Below are 19,694 nucleotides of genomic sequence, written 5' to 3' on the forward strand. Positions count from 1 at the left end.
ACGTGACATTGATATCACGATATGATATAAAGAAATTTATTTTCTATTTGAATAATGTTATAAACGTACATAACAAATAATGTCAAATGAACTGGCGAAAAGAATGTTATATCTAATTTAAATTTAATATTAAATTTAAAATTGAGTATAGTTTCTATTTTGGTCACCATGTTGATAATCACATGTGAGAAAAATCGAAGGACTATTGATACTTGCTTGGTTTCATTTTTATGTTATTATATTTTAATCGTGGATATGTCAAGTAGGATTCTAATTATTCGACTACTGATAGGTGTCTAGGCTAGAGTTATGCAATAAAAGGTGCATACCCTACCTATGTAAGCCAGGGTCGAAAACAGAAAATTTCTATCAAACCTAGTTATAATTATTACCCCTCAACCAGGCAGTATAAATTCTATACAACGTAAGTATAAAATAATACTAATCTACTTATTTATACAGAGGATCTGCAGAAGGGAATGGAACCGGGCGATTGCATAATATGAACTAACTTGCGTTAAGAAATGTAGGAAAGCTTCTATATTCCAAGCGATCTAAGCCATGCGGTATGTCCTTAATGCGATATAAATCACTTGACCATCTTATATTTAAGGCAGGCAACCTCTTAATTGGCGTCTAAACGCTAAACTTGTTCTCTTTTCAGAATACAAATGGTAAAGATAGATCAAGCGATATATATCTAGGCTTCCCTACTTATAAGTATCATATTAACTCTATTTAAGGTGAGCAACTTCTCGACGCCTAAAACCATACTTGTTCTTCTTTTGGAAGACAAATGGTTGGTGGCAAAATGCCAGAATGGAGTTTGTTTACAAACTCTCTTCTACGCATGTGTTAGCTATGTTCTTGTTTTACTTACTCTCTAAACACAATGATACTTATAACTAAAGAATCCTTATCAAATATAAAACATACAACTTAAACCACTTAAAACACATAACCAAGATGAATAGTAAAGAAATGAACGAGAGACAATGGATAAAAAAATGCATTATATTGATAATGTAGGCCTTTTGGCCATGAAATGAAGAACATTCATACAATACATCATAAAGTACAAAAATTGAAGAAAAGAGATGTCTCGAGCCACATAATTCATTGGTTTACGTACAAGTTAGGAAAAATGGCAGTGGAATGGAACTGGAGAAGAGGTGGAGAAAGATATACTACTACAAATGGTGAAGGACTTTAAAACTCATCCTTTCACCGACCTCCTTAAAGGATGACCTCCTTTATGTTATTCATGGTGGAGTTGGCTTCTTTTATAGGCATATTTTAGGCAGGAAATTAATTGCCCTATGTTGTACAATGTCAACGCATAAAGTAGTTATTCCTTGTCACATTATCTCCAACTACCACTCTTGTCTTATAACAAACCATCTTGGGTAATGATATGTACTAGCATCTTGTCTTATGACTCACCAGGTTAGCTAGCTTCTTATCGCTAAGTTAATGCGCCCTATCCTCGCTTGATTTCTCCTTTTCACCGACCTGCATGGAAAACTATAGAAAGCATAGTTAATTAGGCGTTAATGATATGTAAAGTGCATTCTCTAATCATTGTAAATTTGCACTAAAAGCTAGCGTTTTGGTCATTTATCTCGCGTTTTGCCTTCATTGTTTTACCTAAAAGGTTACGATAACTTGTATTTGTACGAGTTATCAAGTACCTCACACTCCTTAATGAGGAATTGTTAGATGATATGATTACATTTTACTTACACTAAAAGCCTCAAGTTTTTTAGTCATTCGATGATTTAATAGTTTTGTGATTTACAATTTTAATCTCGACTTTTTGCTAATTATTGAGTGTTCATTCTAAGTGTTAATAATCCTATATTAGTTAATTTAAAAGAAGTATATTATTTAAGTCTCACTCTTTTTCAACCACCATGGATTGACCTAGTGGTAAATACTTGAGACGTGTTTACTTAATACCAAAATATGGTAAAATCAGGTGACTTGTCTTGTCAGATTAGTCTATGTGCACATAAACTAATCGGAACACTCATAGAGATAAAAGAATAAAGTCACTTATTTCTATTACTATTAAAATTAGAATTAAAGTTTCGCTTAATAATAATTTTAAATTAATTAATAAATAACAACAATAGTAAATGAAACTAAGTATTTAATGAAAAATAAAGATAGCAAGTACAAATTTTGAAACCACCAAAGTAAAACAAAATTAATATCTCTCAAAGTTGAAATTGTAACATGTTTTGAAGTCTATACACTAACGCCACATTTATTAAATCATAATGAAAGTTGGTGTAATCGTAATAGAATTTCATTGATACATCAATTGTAATGAACTAGAATCACAAATATAGTTAGATTATTTTAATTGTATTTACTTAAAATCATGAAAATTTATTGTTATAGCTTCCTTTATCTCTATCTCTGAGGATCAGGCGGTAATGAAAACAGTAACAATAACAGTCATAGTAGAAACGTCATATTTACAGTAATTGTTATCTTACCTCTACGTCTAAGGATCAAGTGGTAATAATAACGATAAAGGTAGTAATAAATTAGTGTCAATTTGATAATTTTGAAGTAAAACGATAACAATAATGACAACTCTAATAGCAACCCTAATAATAACAATAATATGATACCACTTAATTTTCATCACTACTTTAATATTTTAAAACACACAGACGCATATAATAAAGAAAAGTATGATGCGAAAGGAAAGGAAAATGAAGGAGTTTGCATGAGAAGAATGATAAGGAAGAAAAAGAAAAAGAAAAAGGTAAGAGAGAGGGTTAAAGACTTTAGGCATGAAATTGCATGCTGATGGATATAATCTTTTGAACATTTGGTGAAGGGTAGCCTACCCTGCAAACCCTGACCCCGGTCGCATGCTACAACTCTGACCTACTTATCATCTGTTACAATACACTTGTCGAAATCACATTGGACGCAACCTTAGGGTAGTAGGCCCCACACCATGACCTTATAAACCTATAGCCCTATTGCCCTATAACCCTATAGCGCTTGTCTTTTTGAAGTTTAATTGGTCAAAAGCTTTCTGGCCAACTTTTGCCTGAAAATTTTCCCTATTTCCTTTCACATTACAGAATTCAGTTCTCTCTCTCTCTGCCTTTTTCCCGCTGGAAAATTTGCCTATTTCCTTTCACATTACAGAATTCAGTCCTCCCTCTCTCTCTCTGCCTTTTCTCCATTGAAACAAAAATCTGTTGCCTGTTGTGTTGTTGAGCCTTCTCTTCTCCCACCCGCTGTGGGAACAATTTAGTGGTGGAACCATCCCTTTTGTTTTGGAAATTGAACCATTTTAAAGTGCTCCTCTTGTGTCATTTTCCCTTTTCAATTTTATTAAAATATTAATTTCTTTAAACTTATGGTATTATGTTTTGATCGGGTCTTTTCCCATCTTTTTTAACTCATTTTTGAGCTTAAAATGTAATCTATTTTGTGTGTTTGGAGGGTAGAGTGAATTATTATTGTCTGCGAGTTATAATAAACTACGTGTTATTATAATCTGTGTTTGTGGCATAGACTATTATACTTTATTGTTGGAGTGCAAACTATTATAATATGATCTATAATAGTCTATGTTTGAGGTGTAAATTATTTTAATTTATGTTATAATAGATAATGGTAATATAGAAAGTCGATTCCATTTGTTCACATTGGTTATTGTTTACTTGTGTTCTTCAATCTTAATGAAATGTGAGACAAATACATAATAAAAAACAAATAGAATTTGATTATCATGGCCTGATCTATTAATTTGATTGCATAGGAAAATTACATAATATCTAGCTACTAGTTTTTTTTTTTTTAAATGCAATGAGAGAGTTATGAATTTGTCAAAGTTAATGTTATTGTTACAAAGTATCCTTACTAATTGATCCTAAATAATAAATGTTATGTTAATATAAGAGACAATGATACCAAGCTCAATCATAATCAAATTGTGTTAGTTATGATTGTGGATTAATAAATATGACCCAAGTTTAATTACATTTACGATTGAGACACATTACAATGATACATCAATAAAAGTTTATAACATTAGTTATGATTGTGGATTAATAAATATGACCCAAGTTCAATATTATCGTATATGATAAATTGGTGTTTTATTATATTATAAAAATAATTTGTCTAAAAAATATTTTATAAAAAGAGACATTTTTAAATATAGTAAAATAAACTAAAATATTTACGACATATAGCAAAATTTTGGATTATATCGAAGATAGACATTGATAGACTTCAATCACTGTCTATCAATATGATTGTTAAAAACATATCAATGTCTATTAATATCTATCATTGATAGAATTTGAAATTTTGCTATATGTTAGTAAATATTTTGTCAAATTAGTCATTTGTAGTAATTCTCCTTATAAAAAATAATAAAATAAAAAAATTAGAAAAATGTTAGTAACGTGAATATCAAATAAAAAAGGTTAAGTTGCAAACTTCAAAACTATTTTACAACTTCTTTTAAAGAAAATGGAATTCGCAAGAATAATAATTAGGTTAAATTTAAAGCTGATCCCTATAATTCGGTAACATAGAATTTTGTCCTTAGATAGTAATTAATATTTTTTTCTCTATGCTTTAATAAATACTCAACGAACATTTTTTTATGAAGAAAATACTAATAGTAAATTAACTCTATTTCAAAAATAAAAATCAATGAACTTACTACGAAAACTACATGAAAGATAACATTTTAATTAACCTATTAAAAAAATCAAAAGTGTAAACTTATTTAAAATAAAATATTATTTTATTGATATTTAAATGTTTTTTTTTTACAATTTAATTAGAAAAATCCATCGATGCCATATTCAAACACTATGTTTCGATGATATTTTATGATATTTTCATAAAATTGAAAAGTCGACTTTAATATAAAAAATAACATTCTAAACATTTGTTTAAACACTCCAGAGTGCATTTTGTTAGTGGTATGAAAATAATGAGTTATTTCTCAACTATTCTAATAGTAAACCTAGAAACTAGATGTGAACTTACAAAAATGATCAAAGTATGATTGTAATATACTTGTAAACAACAAAAACAATTAGTTGATACAAAATATTTGATCGAGTGTGAAGTATTATTGATTAATTAATTTAAGAACACAATATATGTCATATATGGAGAGTTAAAGGCAAGAAGCACTAATCCATAGGTGAGCTTAACTCAAATGGCACCAGGAAAACGAATAGGGGAACGTACATCTCAAAGCTGGTACCTGTATATATCCGAGGACAAGAGGTCTCGAGTTCAAATCCCCCCACCCTCAAGTTGTACTACAATACCTTTTCAAAAAAACAAAAGTTAATGTCTCAGGGTTTGGATCGACCAATCAAGATGGTATTTACAATAAAAAAAAATAATTGACACTACAAGGACTAGGGGTTATCCCGATGTCAGAGTGCATCGAAATATATAACAAACGACGTTGGGAGCGACTCTCCCGACGTACCTATCGCTGTTAGAAAGTGCGACGACGGTAGTACGTCGACTTAGGCATACCCGACGTGCATACGTGACAACTTTGGGAGGTTGGGATGCCATACTTCTGATGCCTTACATGTCGATGGACGGTGTGCGTCGACAATGGGGCACTCTTAACGTCCACTTCATGCGTTGGCAATGGGGATAGCCTGATGTGTCTCTCAAGCGTTGGGAATAGGTTGCTTTCGACGCAGCATCAGGCCAACCTTTGCCGACGCTGGAGTCTCGACGTCGGGGGAGGGTCTTCTTCCCTACGCGTTATAATTTATATTTTTAACTATATTTATTATTTTTGTGCGGTATGATTCGATTTAAATTTAATCAGATTTTGCAAGACAAGTAATGCAAAGTTAATAAAAAAAAACTATTAAAATACCAAATTATATTTATATTAAATACTAAATTCAAATATTCAACAATTCCAAATAATTCAATTTAATTGGAATGCTCTTTGATCTGTGATTGTTAAGCTTGGTTAAACTTGTTTTGTGATCTCTATTTTCTTTGATTATAGAATTTTGTACTTATGTTTGTTGTTCTCATTATCTGTACTATGTCAATTCTACCATTGTGTAGGGATTGACATTTTCCTTTATAGTATAATATTCCATTTGCTGTTTAGATGCTGTCATATTCCATCTTTAACTATCATATTCTTTCTTTCTGGGTTTTTGTATGGTCTACTATGTACTTCCTTTAGGAAAATGTTTAGGGTTATTCTTTGATAGTTTGCTATCAATATAATAAATTAATTTGACCAATCTATTATGTATACACTTCTATTTGTAGTAATTGTCACCCCCACCTCGCCCCAAAAGTTACTCTATGCGACCAAGTGGAGATGTGACCGCCTAGACATTCTACGTGTGTCTCATGAATGCTTAGCGAGAGACATTTAACCAACAAGCTTAATTGTGGAAAGAAAATTCAAGTTAGATAAAAAGACTTCATTGATCTTTAAATAACAACGTACATTCAACATTAAGTAGAATGTTCCCCTTCAAAAGGGCTATAAAAAACTTAAAATAACATTTGGACTCTTCTCGTCTAACTTTTACATGTTATGCGAGTTGACCGTGGGAGTTCAAAGCTGCAAGTTTAACGTTGGATGTCCTTCACTACTTGGGGCAGTAGATAAAACAAAATATTTGAAAGGTTGGATGAAAACGTCTAGTGAGTATTGATAAATCAAACTTTGTCTAAACGCGTTCCAATCATTTCGCCAAATTATATGATACAAATGCTTTGTATTTCAATAATAGAATACTAAGTCTAAAGTGGTTCATTTCAATGCTTTAGATGATTAACACCATTCAATTACTCATTATCAAACCCTTGCAAACCACTTGGAAAATCATTTCGGAAATCTTTTTCTTTTAAATCAAGCATAAGCCTTATATCATGTAGGAACATATTCATTATTATCAATCATCTTATGATCTCAACATCATATCGCAAAATCATTCTACATGTTAATTATATTTTTGTACCATTTTCATAACTCAAGTGTTTACCATACTCTTTTGTCAAGTTGCATCTGTTTGGAGTGGTCTAAACTCATTTAGCAAATTTCCATCAATTCCATCACGCGTGATGCGTCTTCCCATGCTAGATCACACATCAAGTATGAGGCACTCTATTTCAGATCGCACAACAAGAATAGAGCATCTTATCCTAGATCACACAACAAGGATAAGACATTCCATACTAGAACATAAACAAGTGCATGACATCTCATCTCATAAAGTACAAAAGGTTATCTCAATTCATCATTTCAATTCATATCAAAACTTATGCATTTGGAAAGAATGATAGAAATCATATACCTTAAGATTTTATTGGAACCATATTGAAGGATTTAAACACATGGAAAATCCTTTTTGATTTTTGAAACTGTTTTAAAGAAGGATCACTCACAAATAAATTTACTTATTGCCTCTCCTTAGCCATAAACCCCCTTGCAAGAATGCGATCAGAGCCTCAATAATATTCATTCATGCTCATCACATCTTGGAACATACATCATTTCTTGGTATGTTTTGTTTAATTTATTGTTTGTATTGTTCATCCACATGTATGTTTTTCATAATTCATTTTCCAATTGTTTTGCTCATGTTGGATTTTCATTTCATCTTTCTAAAAAGTTTTTTTATGTTACTATTTATATCTTTCGATAAAATTGCTGTTTAATATTTCTCTTATATACTACACTATAAACAAAATAAATTCAAGTTTCAATGATTCAACAAATTTCGAACTTCCGATGGTAACAATTCCAATCTAAAATACCAAAAATAAAAACTCTTTCTTCGCCTTTTCCTTTTTTTCTTTGTTTTTCTTAATATTTTATATCTCAATTTTTAACTTAATGAGTTTTTAAGTAATCTAATTTTACGGTTTATAATAAGAATGGACAAGTGAGCAAATCCACTCAACCTTTAACAATCCACTCAACTATTCTTAAACACAAGTAATACTTAAATGAGTCTAAGGAACATTTAGAATTATTATTCAAAATTTAGCGACTAAAAATGATCGCTATAAATTCCATTTTAACCAAATAGACTCTTACTAGAAACTTGAAAAGACCAAAATTATATTTTTTTCTAGATTCTTTTATCATAATGTAAGACTCATAAATTTATTGATGCGTAATAATTGAGGCCCATCTAGTAATTAACCATTTTAGTTTTAGTTTTTTTTTTAATTCTATTTTTAAATTTTGTTTATTGAAAAAAACCATATACGATTGGTACGTGATTTAAAAACAAAAGTTTTTCTTTTCATTTTTAGTTTTTCTTCCTAATTTAGAAAACAAATTTCTTTGAATTTGTTACCAAACATAACCATTGTCTAAAATCTAAAGGTCTTTGGTAACCTATCCCTTATCTATTTTCTATTTTTAAAATTATTTATAAAACTGGTTTGATAACTAATTCGCTTTTTGGTTTTTTAAACTAAAAAAAAAAAAACATATTTTCAACATTAGGAAGAAAAAGTGAAATTGAAAAAAATTCAAATAATACATTTTGTTTTTTAAAAAAAACAGAAAACAAAATCATTTACCAAATATATATGTAACGCCCCGCCAAATTTGTCTTCCCTTTTTATCGTCTTAAGAGTAAAATTCTTGAAATTTCTTTCGAATTGAGGAAATTTTTACTTGTGATTAATGAAGATTTAGAGATTTTTGTGGGTGATTTAATTTGTTAAGTTGGTTGTTATTTGGACTAAAGTAGGAAGAAAAAAAAAAAAAGGGGGGATAAAAGAAATAATATTTATGTTTTTTATTTAGTATTAATTCTTTTATAAAAGGGGGCTTTGGAAAGCGTGTAGTTCACCTCTTCCCCAAGAAGTGAAAAAAAAAAAAAAAAAAAAAAGAAGAAAACCCTAAATCCCAATCTCCCCCGCCGCCGCCGCCGCCGCCGCCGCTAGTCAACCGCCGTAGGTCACCACGCCGGTCTCCCAGCAGCGTCGAAGATCGGTCCACGTCGAGCCGCCGCGCGCCAAGGATCGAAGCCGCCGCACGCCAAGGATCGAAGCCGCCTTCAGTCGGGAGTCGCAAGCCGAAGCCGAAGCCCATCGCGTCTGCAAGCCGAATCGTGGCGGCCAGCCGAAGCCGAATCGCGTCGCTTCGTTTCGACGCCGAGCAGCCCCCGTCCGCAGCCGCCGAGCGAAGCCGCATTTAAGCCGGACCACCGCAACCCGTCGCGCAACCCGAGTCCGGAAGTCAGCGTCACTCTGCGCGAAGATCAGACCCGACCGAAGACCCGCTCCGCGACCCGAGCCAACGCGCGCCGTATTCCGGAAACCGACCCGCGCCCGCGTGCACCCGCGTGTGAGCCGCGCCGCGCGCTTCTGCGTAGCCGAGCCGCGTCTCCCTCCTGTTGCAAGCCGAGCCGCACGCGTAGTTCCTGTCCAAGCTGAGCCGCGCCTGTCTGCACCGCGAGCCGAGCCGATCTCCAGCCTCCAAGCCGAGCCGGTTCCTGCCCTATTTTCCAGCCGAGCCGCCAAGCTTATTTTGGCTCCTCCCACCTATTTTTGGTAAATTAAGTATTTATTTTGGGCATTTCCCCAATACGACCCAATGTTTTGGGCGCTAAATAATTTAATTTGGACTAAATTAAATTATTTTTCCTAAGGAACGTCTTGGACCGAGTAACTGCTGCAGCGGGAGATTTTCTTCAGTAGGGGCTCAACCACTGCAACCTTTTCTGGGGTAAGTTATTTCAACCGAGTTTTAACCGTTAGCCGTTGGTGACTTATTTACGAACTTTGGCGTTATTAAATATTTAGGATCCCGTTGCTTGGAAAGCACACGTGTCTTGCGGTTAGGACTCGTCGAGTGAATCTCCAGGTAAGAGATTCTACTACTAGTTTCATGTTTGAAGTATGAGACTGTGTATGCCCTATGTTGCATATTGAGGATTTGACAGTATGATGCCTGAAATAAACGCTAGTATGATGCAAATGACGATATAGTTGTGCTATAGCCTGTTATGTGTGGCAAGATCCATTATGGTTACGACGAATGTCGGGACGGAGAATGTAGAAATGATTATGTGACATGTTATATGCTGATGCCATGTGTATGTATACTGCAATTAGGGTACCTGTTAGCTTGATTCTGTTAGAGTCGTACCTGCATGGGTGTCCTTCGGGATCACCACCTATTGAGGACTGTGTGGTCCGACGGGACGCCAGTCTAGCATGATATAGACATGACTCGAGTGACTCGACGGGGTCCTCGCATCCCGACTGTCCTAGGTGTCCCCGGGCACCGAAGACCAGAGTTACGTTCCTACGGGAGCGCATGATTGCACGTGTTCGGGAACGTGCCAGAGATTGGGTACCAGTTATCAGGACTCTAACAGGAAGTTAACAGGCACCTAGTGGGACTAGTAGTGGGTCCCTTACTGAGTATTTTTATACTCATTCTCTCCATTTTATGTTTTCAGGTAGAGGACGAGGCAAGGGCAAGGGCAAACTGGCGAGCGACCCGAAGTGAGACCGAGGAGGGCCATAGGGACTACCGCTTCCGCTTATTTCTTATTTCAGATTTTAGCATTTGAGTTTGAGTACTTTTTTTATTTTTCACTATCTTTTATGTAGATAGGGCCCGAGTAGGATTTCAGAACGTTTTTACATTTTTGCACGACTACCTTGTTTATGCTTTTATAAATGAATTTCTTGAACCGTATGCTTTTAATAAAATTTTATGACTTAAACCACTTGTTCTATATTGAGTAATGACTTCGATTCAGTATAAGGAGTTGGGTCGTTACAGTTGGTATCAGAGCACAGTGTTTTAGGTTCTGTAGACTGACCTACGATGTAAGTCATTTTTGTTTTTGGTTTTACTTCACCCTATGGCTATACGGTCCTTCGGCACTCGCCAGGTATGTCTAAAGCCTTGCTAATGTTAAGATTACAATTTTGCCTGAATAGTCTAAGACCTAGATATAGGGTGTTAAGTTCTTGTGGTGAGAAGTTTGTTGGTGAATTTTAGGGAGAATGCCGCCACGTAGAGGTACACACCGAGGAGGTGGTAGGGGAGGCAGAGGAGCCGGTCGTGGCCAGCCGGAGGCGCCACCTGTTGCACCGGCAGTCGACCCAAACGCACCGGTCACCCAGGCGGATCTCGCCGCAATGGAGCAGCGTTATCAGGACATGCTGCAAGCTGCTTTGGCGCCTTTCCTTGCCGCCCAGCAGAACCAGGCCGCCCCTGTTCAGGCCGAGGCCGCCCCTGCTCAGGCCCAGGCCGCCCCTGTTCAGGCTCAGGCCGTCGCTCCTCCAGCCCCTGAGGAAGCTCAACCAGTACCAGTTCAACTGTCGGCCGAGGCGAAACACTTACGGGATTTCAGGAAGTATAATCCCAAGACCTTTGACGGATCCATGGACAACCCCACAAAGGCCCAAATGTGGTTGACGTCCATAGAGACTATTTTCCGGTACATGAAGTGCCCAGAAGACCAGAAGGTGCAGTGTGCAGTCTTCTTCTTGGAGGACAGGGGCACCGCCTGGTGGGAGACCGCGGAGAGAATGCTAGGGGGCGATGTAAGCAAAATAACATGGGAGCAGTTCAAGGAGAACTTCTATGCTAAGTTTTTCTCCGCCAATGTGAAGCACGCCAAGCTGCAAGAGTTCCTAAACTTGGAGCAAGGCGACATGACGGTGGAGCAGTACGACGCCGAGTTCGATATGCTGTCCCGCTTTGCTCCCGATATGGTAAGAGATGAGGCTGCCAGGACGGAGAAATTTGTTAGAGGACTCAGGCTAGACCTTCAGGGCATTGTCAGAGCCCTCCGCCCAGCCACGCATGCTGATGCACTACGTATAGCACTGGATTTGAGCCTGCCTGAGAGAGCCGATGCGTCTAAGGCTGCCGGCAGAGGGTCAGCCTTGGGACAGAAGAGAAAGGTTGAGACGCAGCCTGACGTAGCACCGCAGCGAACACTGAGGTCAGGAGGTGTCTTCCAGAGACACCGACGGGAGCTTGCAGCAGCCGGGAGGACTCTGAGAGAGCTACCCGCTTGTACTACCTGCGGGAGAGTCCACGGAGGTCGTTGCTTGGCTGGAAGTGGAGTCTGCTTTAGGTGCAGACAGCCGGGGCACACTGCTGATATGTGTCCTCGGAAACCCTTTGAGACGACACCGCCCCAGCCTTCTGCGGCCCAGCAGGGGAGAGTTTTCGCCACTACCCGGCAGGAGGCCGAGCGAGCTGGCACTGTGGTGACAGGTACGCTCCCAATTTTGGGGCACTATGCTTTTGTGCTATTTGACTCTGGGTCATCCCACTCGTTTATATCCTCCGTTTTCGTTCAGCATGTGGGTTTAGAGGTAGAGCCTTTGGGTAGTGTTTTGTCGGTTTCTACTCCATCTGGGGAGGTCCTGTTGTCCAAAGAACAAATAAAGGCATGTCGGGTAGAGATAGCGAATCGTATGTTAGACGTGACCTTGCTAGTGTTAGACATGCAGGATTTTGATGTGATACTAGGCATGGATTGGCTGTCAGCCAACCATGCCAATATAGACTGTTATGGCAAGGAAGTTGTTTTCAACCCTCCCTCCGAGGCTAGTTTCAAATTCAGGGGGGCAGGTATGGTATGTATACCCAAGGTCATCTCAGCCATGAAGGCCAGTAAACTACTCAGCCAGGGTACTTGGGGTATTTTGGCAAGCGTAGTGGATGTGAGAGAGCCAGAAGTTTCCCTATCCTCCGAACCCGTGGTAAGAGAGTACCCCGACGTTTTCCCAGACGAACTCCCAGGACTTCCGCCCCCCAGAGAGGTAGACTTCGCCATCGAGTTAGAGCCGGGCACTGCTCCTATCTCGAGGGCCCCTTACAGAATGGCTCCAGCCGAACTAAAGGAGTTGAAGGTCCAATTACAGGAGTTGCTGGACAAAGGCTTCATCCGGCCCAGTGTGTCGCCTTGGGGAGCCCCAGTATTGTTCGTGAAGAAGAAGGATGGGTCAATGCGCCTTTGTATTGACTACCGAGAGCTGAACAAGGTGACAGTCAAAAACCGCTACCCCTTGCCCAGGATTGATGACCTGTTCGATCAGTTGCAGGGAGCCACCGTCTTCTCCAAGATCGACCTGCGATCAGGCTATCACCAGTTGAGGATTAGGGACGGTGACATCCCCAAGACGGCCTTTCGATCGAGGTACGGACATTACGAATTCGTTGTGATGTCTTTCGGCTTGACTAACGCTCCTGCAGTATTCATGGATCTGATGAACAGGGTGTTTAAGGAGTTTCTAGACTCGTTCGTCATAGTCTTCATTGACGACATCCTCATTTACTCAAAAACTGAGGCTGAGCACGAGGAGCACTTACACCAAGTTTTGGAGACCCTTCGAGCCAACAAGTTGTATGCCAAGTTCTCCAAGTGTGAATTCTGGTTAAGGAAGGTGACATTTCTTGGCCATGTGGTTTCCAGTGAGGGAGTTTCAGTAGATCCCGCAAAGATTGAAGCGGTGACCAACTGGACTCGACCGTCCACGGTTAGTGAAATTCGAAGTTTTCTGGGCTTGGCGGGTTACTACAGGAGGTTCGTGGAAGACTTCTCACGTATAGCCAGCCCGTTGACCCAGTTGACCAGGAAGGGAACCCCTTTTGTCTGGAGCCCAGCTTGCGAGAAGAGCTTTCAGGAGCTCAAACAGAAGCTAGTGACTGCACCGGTCCTGACAGTGCCCGATGGTTCGGGAAACTTTGTAATCTATAGTGACGCCTCCAAGAAGGGACTAGGTTGTGTCCTGATGCAGCAGGGTAAGGTAGTTGCTTATGCCTCCCGCCAGTTGAAGATCCATGAGCAGAACTACCCTACCCATGACTTGGAGTTGGCAGCTGTAGTCTTTGCACTGAAGATATGGAGGCACTATCTGTACGGTGAGAAGATTCAGATTTACACCGATCATAAGAGCCTGAAGTACTTCTTCACCCAGAAGGAGTTGAACATGAGGCAGAGGAGGTGGCTTGAGTTGGTGAAAGACTACGACTGCGAGATCCTATACCACCCAGGTAAAGCGAATGTAGTGGCTGATGCGCTAAGTAGGAAAGTTGCACATTCAGCAGCGCTAATCACCAAGCAGACCCCCTTACTCAGGGACTTTGAGAGGGCAGAGATTGCAGTCTCAGTAGGTGAGGTTACCGCACAGTTGGCGCAGTTGACAGTCCAGCCAACCTTGAGGCAAAAGATCATTGCTGCTCAGCTGAATGATCCTTATCTGGCAGAGAAGCGTCGCGTGGTAGAGACAGAGCAAGGTGAAGGCTTCTCCATATCCTCTGACGATGGCCTTATGTTTGAAGGACGCCTCTGTGTGCCGGAAGACAGCGCAGTTAAGACGGAGCTTTTGACTGAGGCTCACAGTTCCCCGTTTACCATGCACCCTGGGAGTACGAAGATGTACCAGGACTTAAGGAGTGTCTATTGGTGGAGGGGCATGAAGAGGGATGTGGCAGAATTTGTCAGTAGATGCTTGGTGTGCCAGCAGGTGAAGGCACCTAGGCAGCATCCAGCAGGGTTGTTGCAACCCTTGAGTGTGCCAGGGTGGAAGTGGGAGAGTGTGTCGATGGATTTTATTACGGGACTGCCCAAGACCCTAAGGGGCTACACGGTGATCTGGGTCGTGGTCGACAGACTCACGAAGTCGGCCCATTTCGTGCCAGGGAAATCCACTTACACTGCCAGTAAGTGGGGGCAGCTATATATGACAGAGATTGTGAGACTACATGGAGTACCCGTATCCATCATTTCAGACAGAGACGCCCGTTTCACATCGAAGTTCTGGAAAGGACTTCAACTTGCATTAGGTACGAGGTTGGACTTCAGCACGGCATTCCACCCTCAGACTGATGGTCAGACAGAGAGATTGAACCAGATTTTAGAAGACATGTTGCGAGCCTGCGTACTAGAGTTTTCAGGAAGTTGGGACTCCCATCTGCATCTGATGGAGTTTGCCTATAACAACAGCTACCAGGCTACTATCGGTATGGCACCGTTCGAGGCTCTGTATGGCAAGTGCTGTAGATCCCCTGTCTGCTGGGGCGAGGTTGGAGGGCAGAGGATGCTAGGCCCCGAATTAGTGCAGACGACCAACGCAGCCATACAGAAGATCCGAGCTCGTATGCTGACAGCACAGAGCAGACAGAAGAGTTATGCTGATGTACGACGTAAGGATCTCGAGTTCGAAGTAGGAGATATGGTCTTTCTGAAGGTTGCACCCATGAAGGGTGTTCTGAGGTTCGCGAAGAAGGGGAAGCTGAGTCCACGCTTCGTAGGGCCGTTCGAGATACTGGAGCGGATTGGCCCCGTGGCTTATCGCTTGGCGCTACCCCCATCCCTTGCTGCAGTGCACGACGTATTTCATATCTCCATGCTGAGGAAATATGTCGCAGACCCAACACACGTGGTGGACTTCGAGCCACTACAGTTTAGCGAGAACTTGAGCTACGAGGAGCAGCCTGTCGAGGTCTTGGCAAGAGAGGTCAAGAAGCTTCGCAGTCGAGAAATCCCACTGGTCAAGATCCTTTGGCAGAACCATGGAGTGGAAGAGGCCACGTGGGAGAAAGAAGAGGACATGAGAGCCCAGTACCCCGAGCTGTTCGAGGATTAGAACTTTCGAGGACGAAAGTTTTCTAAGGAGGGGAGATTGTAACGCCCCGCCAAATTTGTCTTCCCTTTTTATCGTCTTAAGAGTAAAATTCTTGAAATTTCTTTCGAATTGAGGAAATTTTTACTTGTGATTAATGAAGATTTAGAGATTTTTGTGGGTGATTTAATTTGTTAAGTTGGTTGTTATTTGGACTAAAGTAGGAAGAAAAAAAAAAAAGGGGGGATAAAAGAAATAATATTTATGTTTTTTATTTAGTATTAATTCTTTTATAAAAGGGGGCTTTGGAAAGCGTGTAGTTCACCTCTTCCCCAAGAAGTGAAAAAAAAAAAAAAAAAAAAAAGAAGAAAACCCTAAATCCCAATCTCCCCCGCCGCCGCCGCCGCCGCCGCCGCTAGTCAACCGCCGTAGGTCACCACGCCGGTCTCCCAGCAGCGTCGAAGATCGGTCCACGTCGAGCCGCCGCGCGCCAAGGATCGAAGCCGCCGCACGCCAAGGATCGAAGCCGCCTTCAGTCGGGAGTCGCAAGCCGAAGCCGAAGCCCATCGCGTCTGCAAGCCGAATCGTGGCGGCCAGCCGAAGCCGAATCGCGTCGCTTCGTTTCGACGCCGAGCAGCCCCCGTCCGCAGCCGCCGAGCGAAGCCGCATTTAAGCCGGACCACCGCAACCCGTCGCGCAACCCGAGTCCGGAAGTCAGCGTCACTCTGCGCGAAGATCAGACCCGACCGAAGACCCGCTCCGCGACCCGAGCCAACGCGCGCCGTATTCCGGAAACCGACCCGCGCCCGCGTGCACCCGCGTGTGAGCCGCGCCGCGCGCTTCTGCGTAGCCGAGCCGCGTCTCCCTCCTGTTGCAAGCCGAGCCGCACGCGTAGTTCCTGTCCAAGCTGAGCCGCGCCTGTCTGCACCGCGAGCCGAGCCGATCTCCAGCCTCCAAGCCGAGCCGGTTCCTGCCCTATTTTCCAGCCGAGCCGCCAAGCTTATTTTGGCTCCTCCCACCTATTTTTGGTAAATTAAGTATTTATTTTGGGCATTTCCCCAATACGACCCAATGTTTTGGGCGCTAAATAATTTAATTTGGACTAAATTAAATTATTTTTCCTAAGGAACGTCTTGGACCGAGTAACTGCTGCAGCGGGAGATTTTCTTCAGTAGGGGCTCAACCACTGCAACCTTTTCTGGGGTAAGTTATTTCAACCGAGTTTTAACCGTTAGCCGTTGGTGACTTATTTACGAACTTTGGCGTTATTAAATATTTAGGATCCCGTTGCTTGGAAAGCACACGTGTCTTGCGGTTAGGACTCGTCGAGTGAATCTCCAGGTAAGAGATTCTACTACTAGTTTCATGTTTGAAGTATGAGACTGTGTATGCCCTATGTTGCATATTGAGGATTTGACAGTATGATGCCTGAAATAAACGCTAGTATGATGCAAATGACGATATAGTTGTGCTATAGCCTGTTATGTGTGGCAAGATCCATTATGGTTACGACGAATGTCGGGACGGAGAATGTAGAAATGATTATGTGACATGTTATATGCTGATGCCATGTGTATGTATACTGCAATTAGGGTACCTGTTAGCTTGATTCTGTTAGAGTCGTACCTGCATGGGTGTCCTTCGGGATCACCACCTATTGAGGACTGTGTGGTCCGACGGGACGCCAGTCTAGCATGATATAGACATGACTCGAGTGACTCGACGGGGTCCTCGCATCCCGACTGTCCTAGGTGTCCCCGGGCACCGAAGACCAGAGTTACGTTCCTACGGGAGCGCATGATTGCACGTGTTCGGGAACGTGCCAGAGATTGGGTACCAGTTATCAGGACTCTAACAGGAAGTTAACAGGCACCTAGTGGGACTAGTAGTGGGTCCCTTACTGAGTATTTTTATACTCATTCTCTCCATTTTATGTTTTCAGGTAGAGGACGAGGCAAGGGCAAGGGCAAACTGGCGAGCGACCCGAAGTGAGACCGAGGAGGGCCATAGGGACTACCGCTTCCGCTTATTTCTTATTTCAGATTTTAGCATTTGAGTTTGAGTACTTTTTTTATTTTTCACTATCTTTTATGTAGATAGGGCCCGAGTAGGATTTCAGAACGTTTTTACATTTTTGCACGACTACCTTGTTTATGCTTTTATAAATGAATTTCTTGAACCGTATGCTTTTAATAAAATTTTATGACTTAAACCACTTGTTCTATATTGAGTAATGACTTCGATTCAGTATAAGGAGTTGGGTCGTTACAATATATGGTTTTTGTTTTTTAAAAAAATTAAATAAAATAAAGTAAAACAAAAATTGAAATGGTTACAAAATGGGGCCTTCAATAAAATTTTTTGAAACCAAACACAAATTGCTACATCATTTACTAAAATAATTGAATTAGGGATTAATTAAATACATAAATTGGCTAATTGACAATGGAATCAAGTTAATTATTATTGTCCAATTAAATATAATTTACTTGGGCTAAAATTCAATTGAGCGCCGAAATAAGCTTAATTTAGCTCAAATGTTAAGTATGACTCCAATCCATCTCCCACCAGACGGTGCCTCTATCTATAAAAAAGAATACTATGTATTGAACTTTTTGGTTGTTACGACACTTCATATACCGAAAGATGGTCTCTATAGAAACCAACCACATGCATCTGGGCCTTGGTGGGATCTTCCAAAGACCCGTCAAAGGTCTTGGGGTTGTACTTCCTAAAACCTCTGAAATGTTTAGCCTCTGCAACAGTTGGTTTTGGCATGTTCTAGGGTTACATTAGGGTCTGAGCAAGGGTTGACGGGGTTTGTTGGGCAACATGAAATGGCGCAAATGCATCTCTTAGCATATTTTGGTATCTTTACTCAAGTGCAGCGAGGTCTGCTTAAGTGATAGATGCAGTAGGGTTGACAACTTACACAACAGGTTGCTCTTCAGGTTGGGTACGTCCAGCTCCTCTACCTTCCCTACCACCTTCACGTGCACCTCTATGTAGCGGCATTTTTCCTAAATTCCACCAGCATAAGCCTTTCACAATACAATCATAACATGTATACTTTATCTAGTTTAATTCAGGCAAGGTCATAAACATATGCATCATCATACATCATAAAACATATTTGGCGAGTGACAAAGGATTGTATTAGCCATGAGGGTAAAAAAAAAAAACAAAGACCTACATCGTAAGTCAGTCTGCAGAACCTAAAAACTTAGGCTTTGATACCAACTGTAATTACCAACTCCTTATACTAAGCTAAGTTCTTTACTTCTTAAAGGAAAATAAAACTTTCTTAAAACAAAATGGAAAAATAAAACTCATTTTTAAAATCAAAACCTCAAGTACTCAATAAAATCATAAATAAACTAATGTATGCTGAAATAAATCTCTAAAATAAAATCCTAGCTCGGACCCTATCTAGTTTCATAGAGTAATAATGAAAATACAAAAATACTGAAATCAAAACTGATAACATAATAGTGGAAGCAAAACGTTTCCTTATGGCACGCCATGGTCATTTCTTGTCATTCGCCAGCTTTCCTCTACCTTTACCTGAAAAATTAAACATTTAAAGAGTTGGTATAAAAATATACTCAGTAAGGGACCTACTACTAGTCCCGCTAGGTGTCTGTTAACTTCCTATTAAAGTTAACAGAAACGTACAATCTGTGATCCTATAGGAACATCTGTGGTCTTCGGTGAACCCAAAGGAACACCTATGACAAAACTAGTCTTCGGTGAACACAAAGGAACACCTATGACAAAACTAGTCTTCGGTGAACACAAAGGAACACTTAGGACAAACTGGTGTTTAGTGAACTCGAAAGAAACACTAAGACAATTGGGCTGTGAGTGACCTCATCGAGTCACTCATATACAAATCATCTCATACTGAACTGGTGATCGCGTCGGACTACACAATCATAAAAAGGTGGTGATCCTAAAGGACACCCATGTGGGTACGACTCTAATAGATAAAGGTAACAAAACATCCTATCCATAGCATGTAGCATAACATAACATCATGACCATGACATGAATATTAATCATAGCATTCT

At 40.2% G+C, this 19,694-nt stretch overlaps 1 protein-coding gene across 5 annotated transcripts; it reads left to right on the forward strand.

Annotated features, from left to right (window-relative positions):
* Nucleotides 1-8,600: 8,600 nt before the first annotated feature.
* LOC127148216 (uncharacterized) lies at nucleotides 8,601-17,836 on the forward strand. Of its 5 annotated transcripts, XM_051081520.1 has the most exons (4): nucleotides 8,601-9,748; nucleotides 9,826-9,886; nucleotides 10,488-12,268; nucleotides 17,567-17,836. In XM_051081520.1, the coding sequence occupies exons 3-4, from the start codon at nucleotides 11,044-11,046 to the stop codon at nucleotides 17,614-17,616; spliced, it is 1,275 nt and encodes a 424-aa protein (XP_050937477.1). In that variant the 5' UTR covers nucleotides 8,601-9,748; nucleotides 9,826-9,886; nucleotides 10,488-11,043; the 3' UTR covers nucleotides 17,617-17,836. The 5 variants fall into 5 exon arrangements, with proteins under 5 accessions (XP_050937477.1, XP_050937476.1, XP_050937475.1 ...); XM_051081519.1 differs by having other exon boundaries at nucleotides 8,601-9,886; XM_051081518.1 differs by having other exon boundaries at nucleotides 9,826-12,268.
* The last annotated feature ends 1,858 nt before the right edge of the window (nucleotides 17,837-19,694 follow it).

This window comes from Cucumis melo, chromosome 2 (assembly GCF_025177605.1).
Source record: "Cucumis melo cultivar AY chromosome 2, USDA_Cmelo_AY_1.0, whole genome shotgun sequence".
Lineage (NCBI taxonomy): Eukaryota > Viridiplantae > Streptophyta > Magnoliopsida > Cucurbitales > Cucurbitaceae > Cucumis > Cucumis melo.

Coding starts and splice junctions, on each gene's coding strand:
- LOC127148216 (XM_051081517.1), top strand. CDS start 11,044: ATGCCGCCACGTAGAGGTACACACCGAGGAGGTGGTAGGGGAGGCAGA. Junction 12,269..17,566: donor AGCTGGCACTGTGGTGACAG/GTACGCTCCCAA, acceptor TTATGTTTTCAG/GTAGAGGACGAGGCAAGGGC.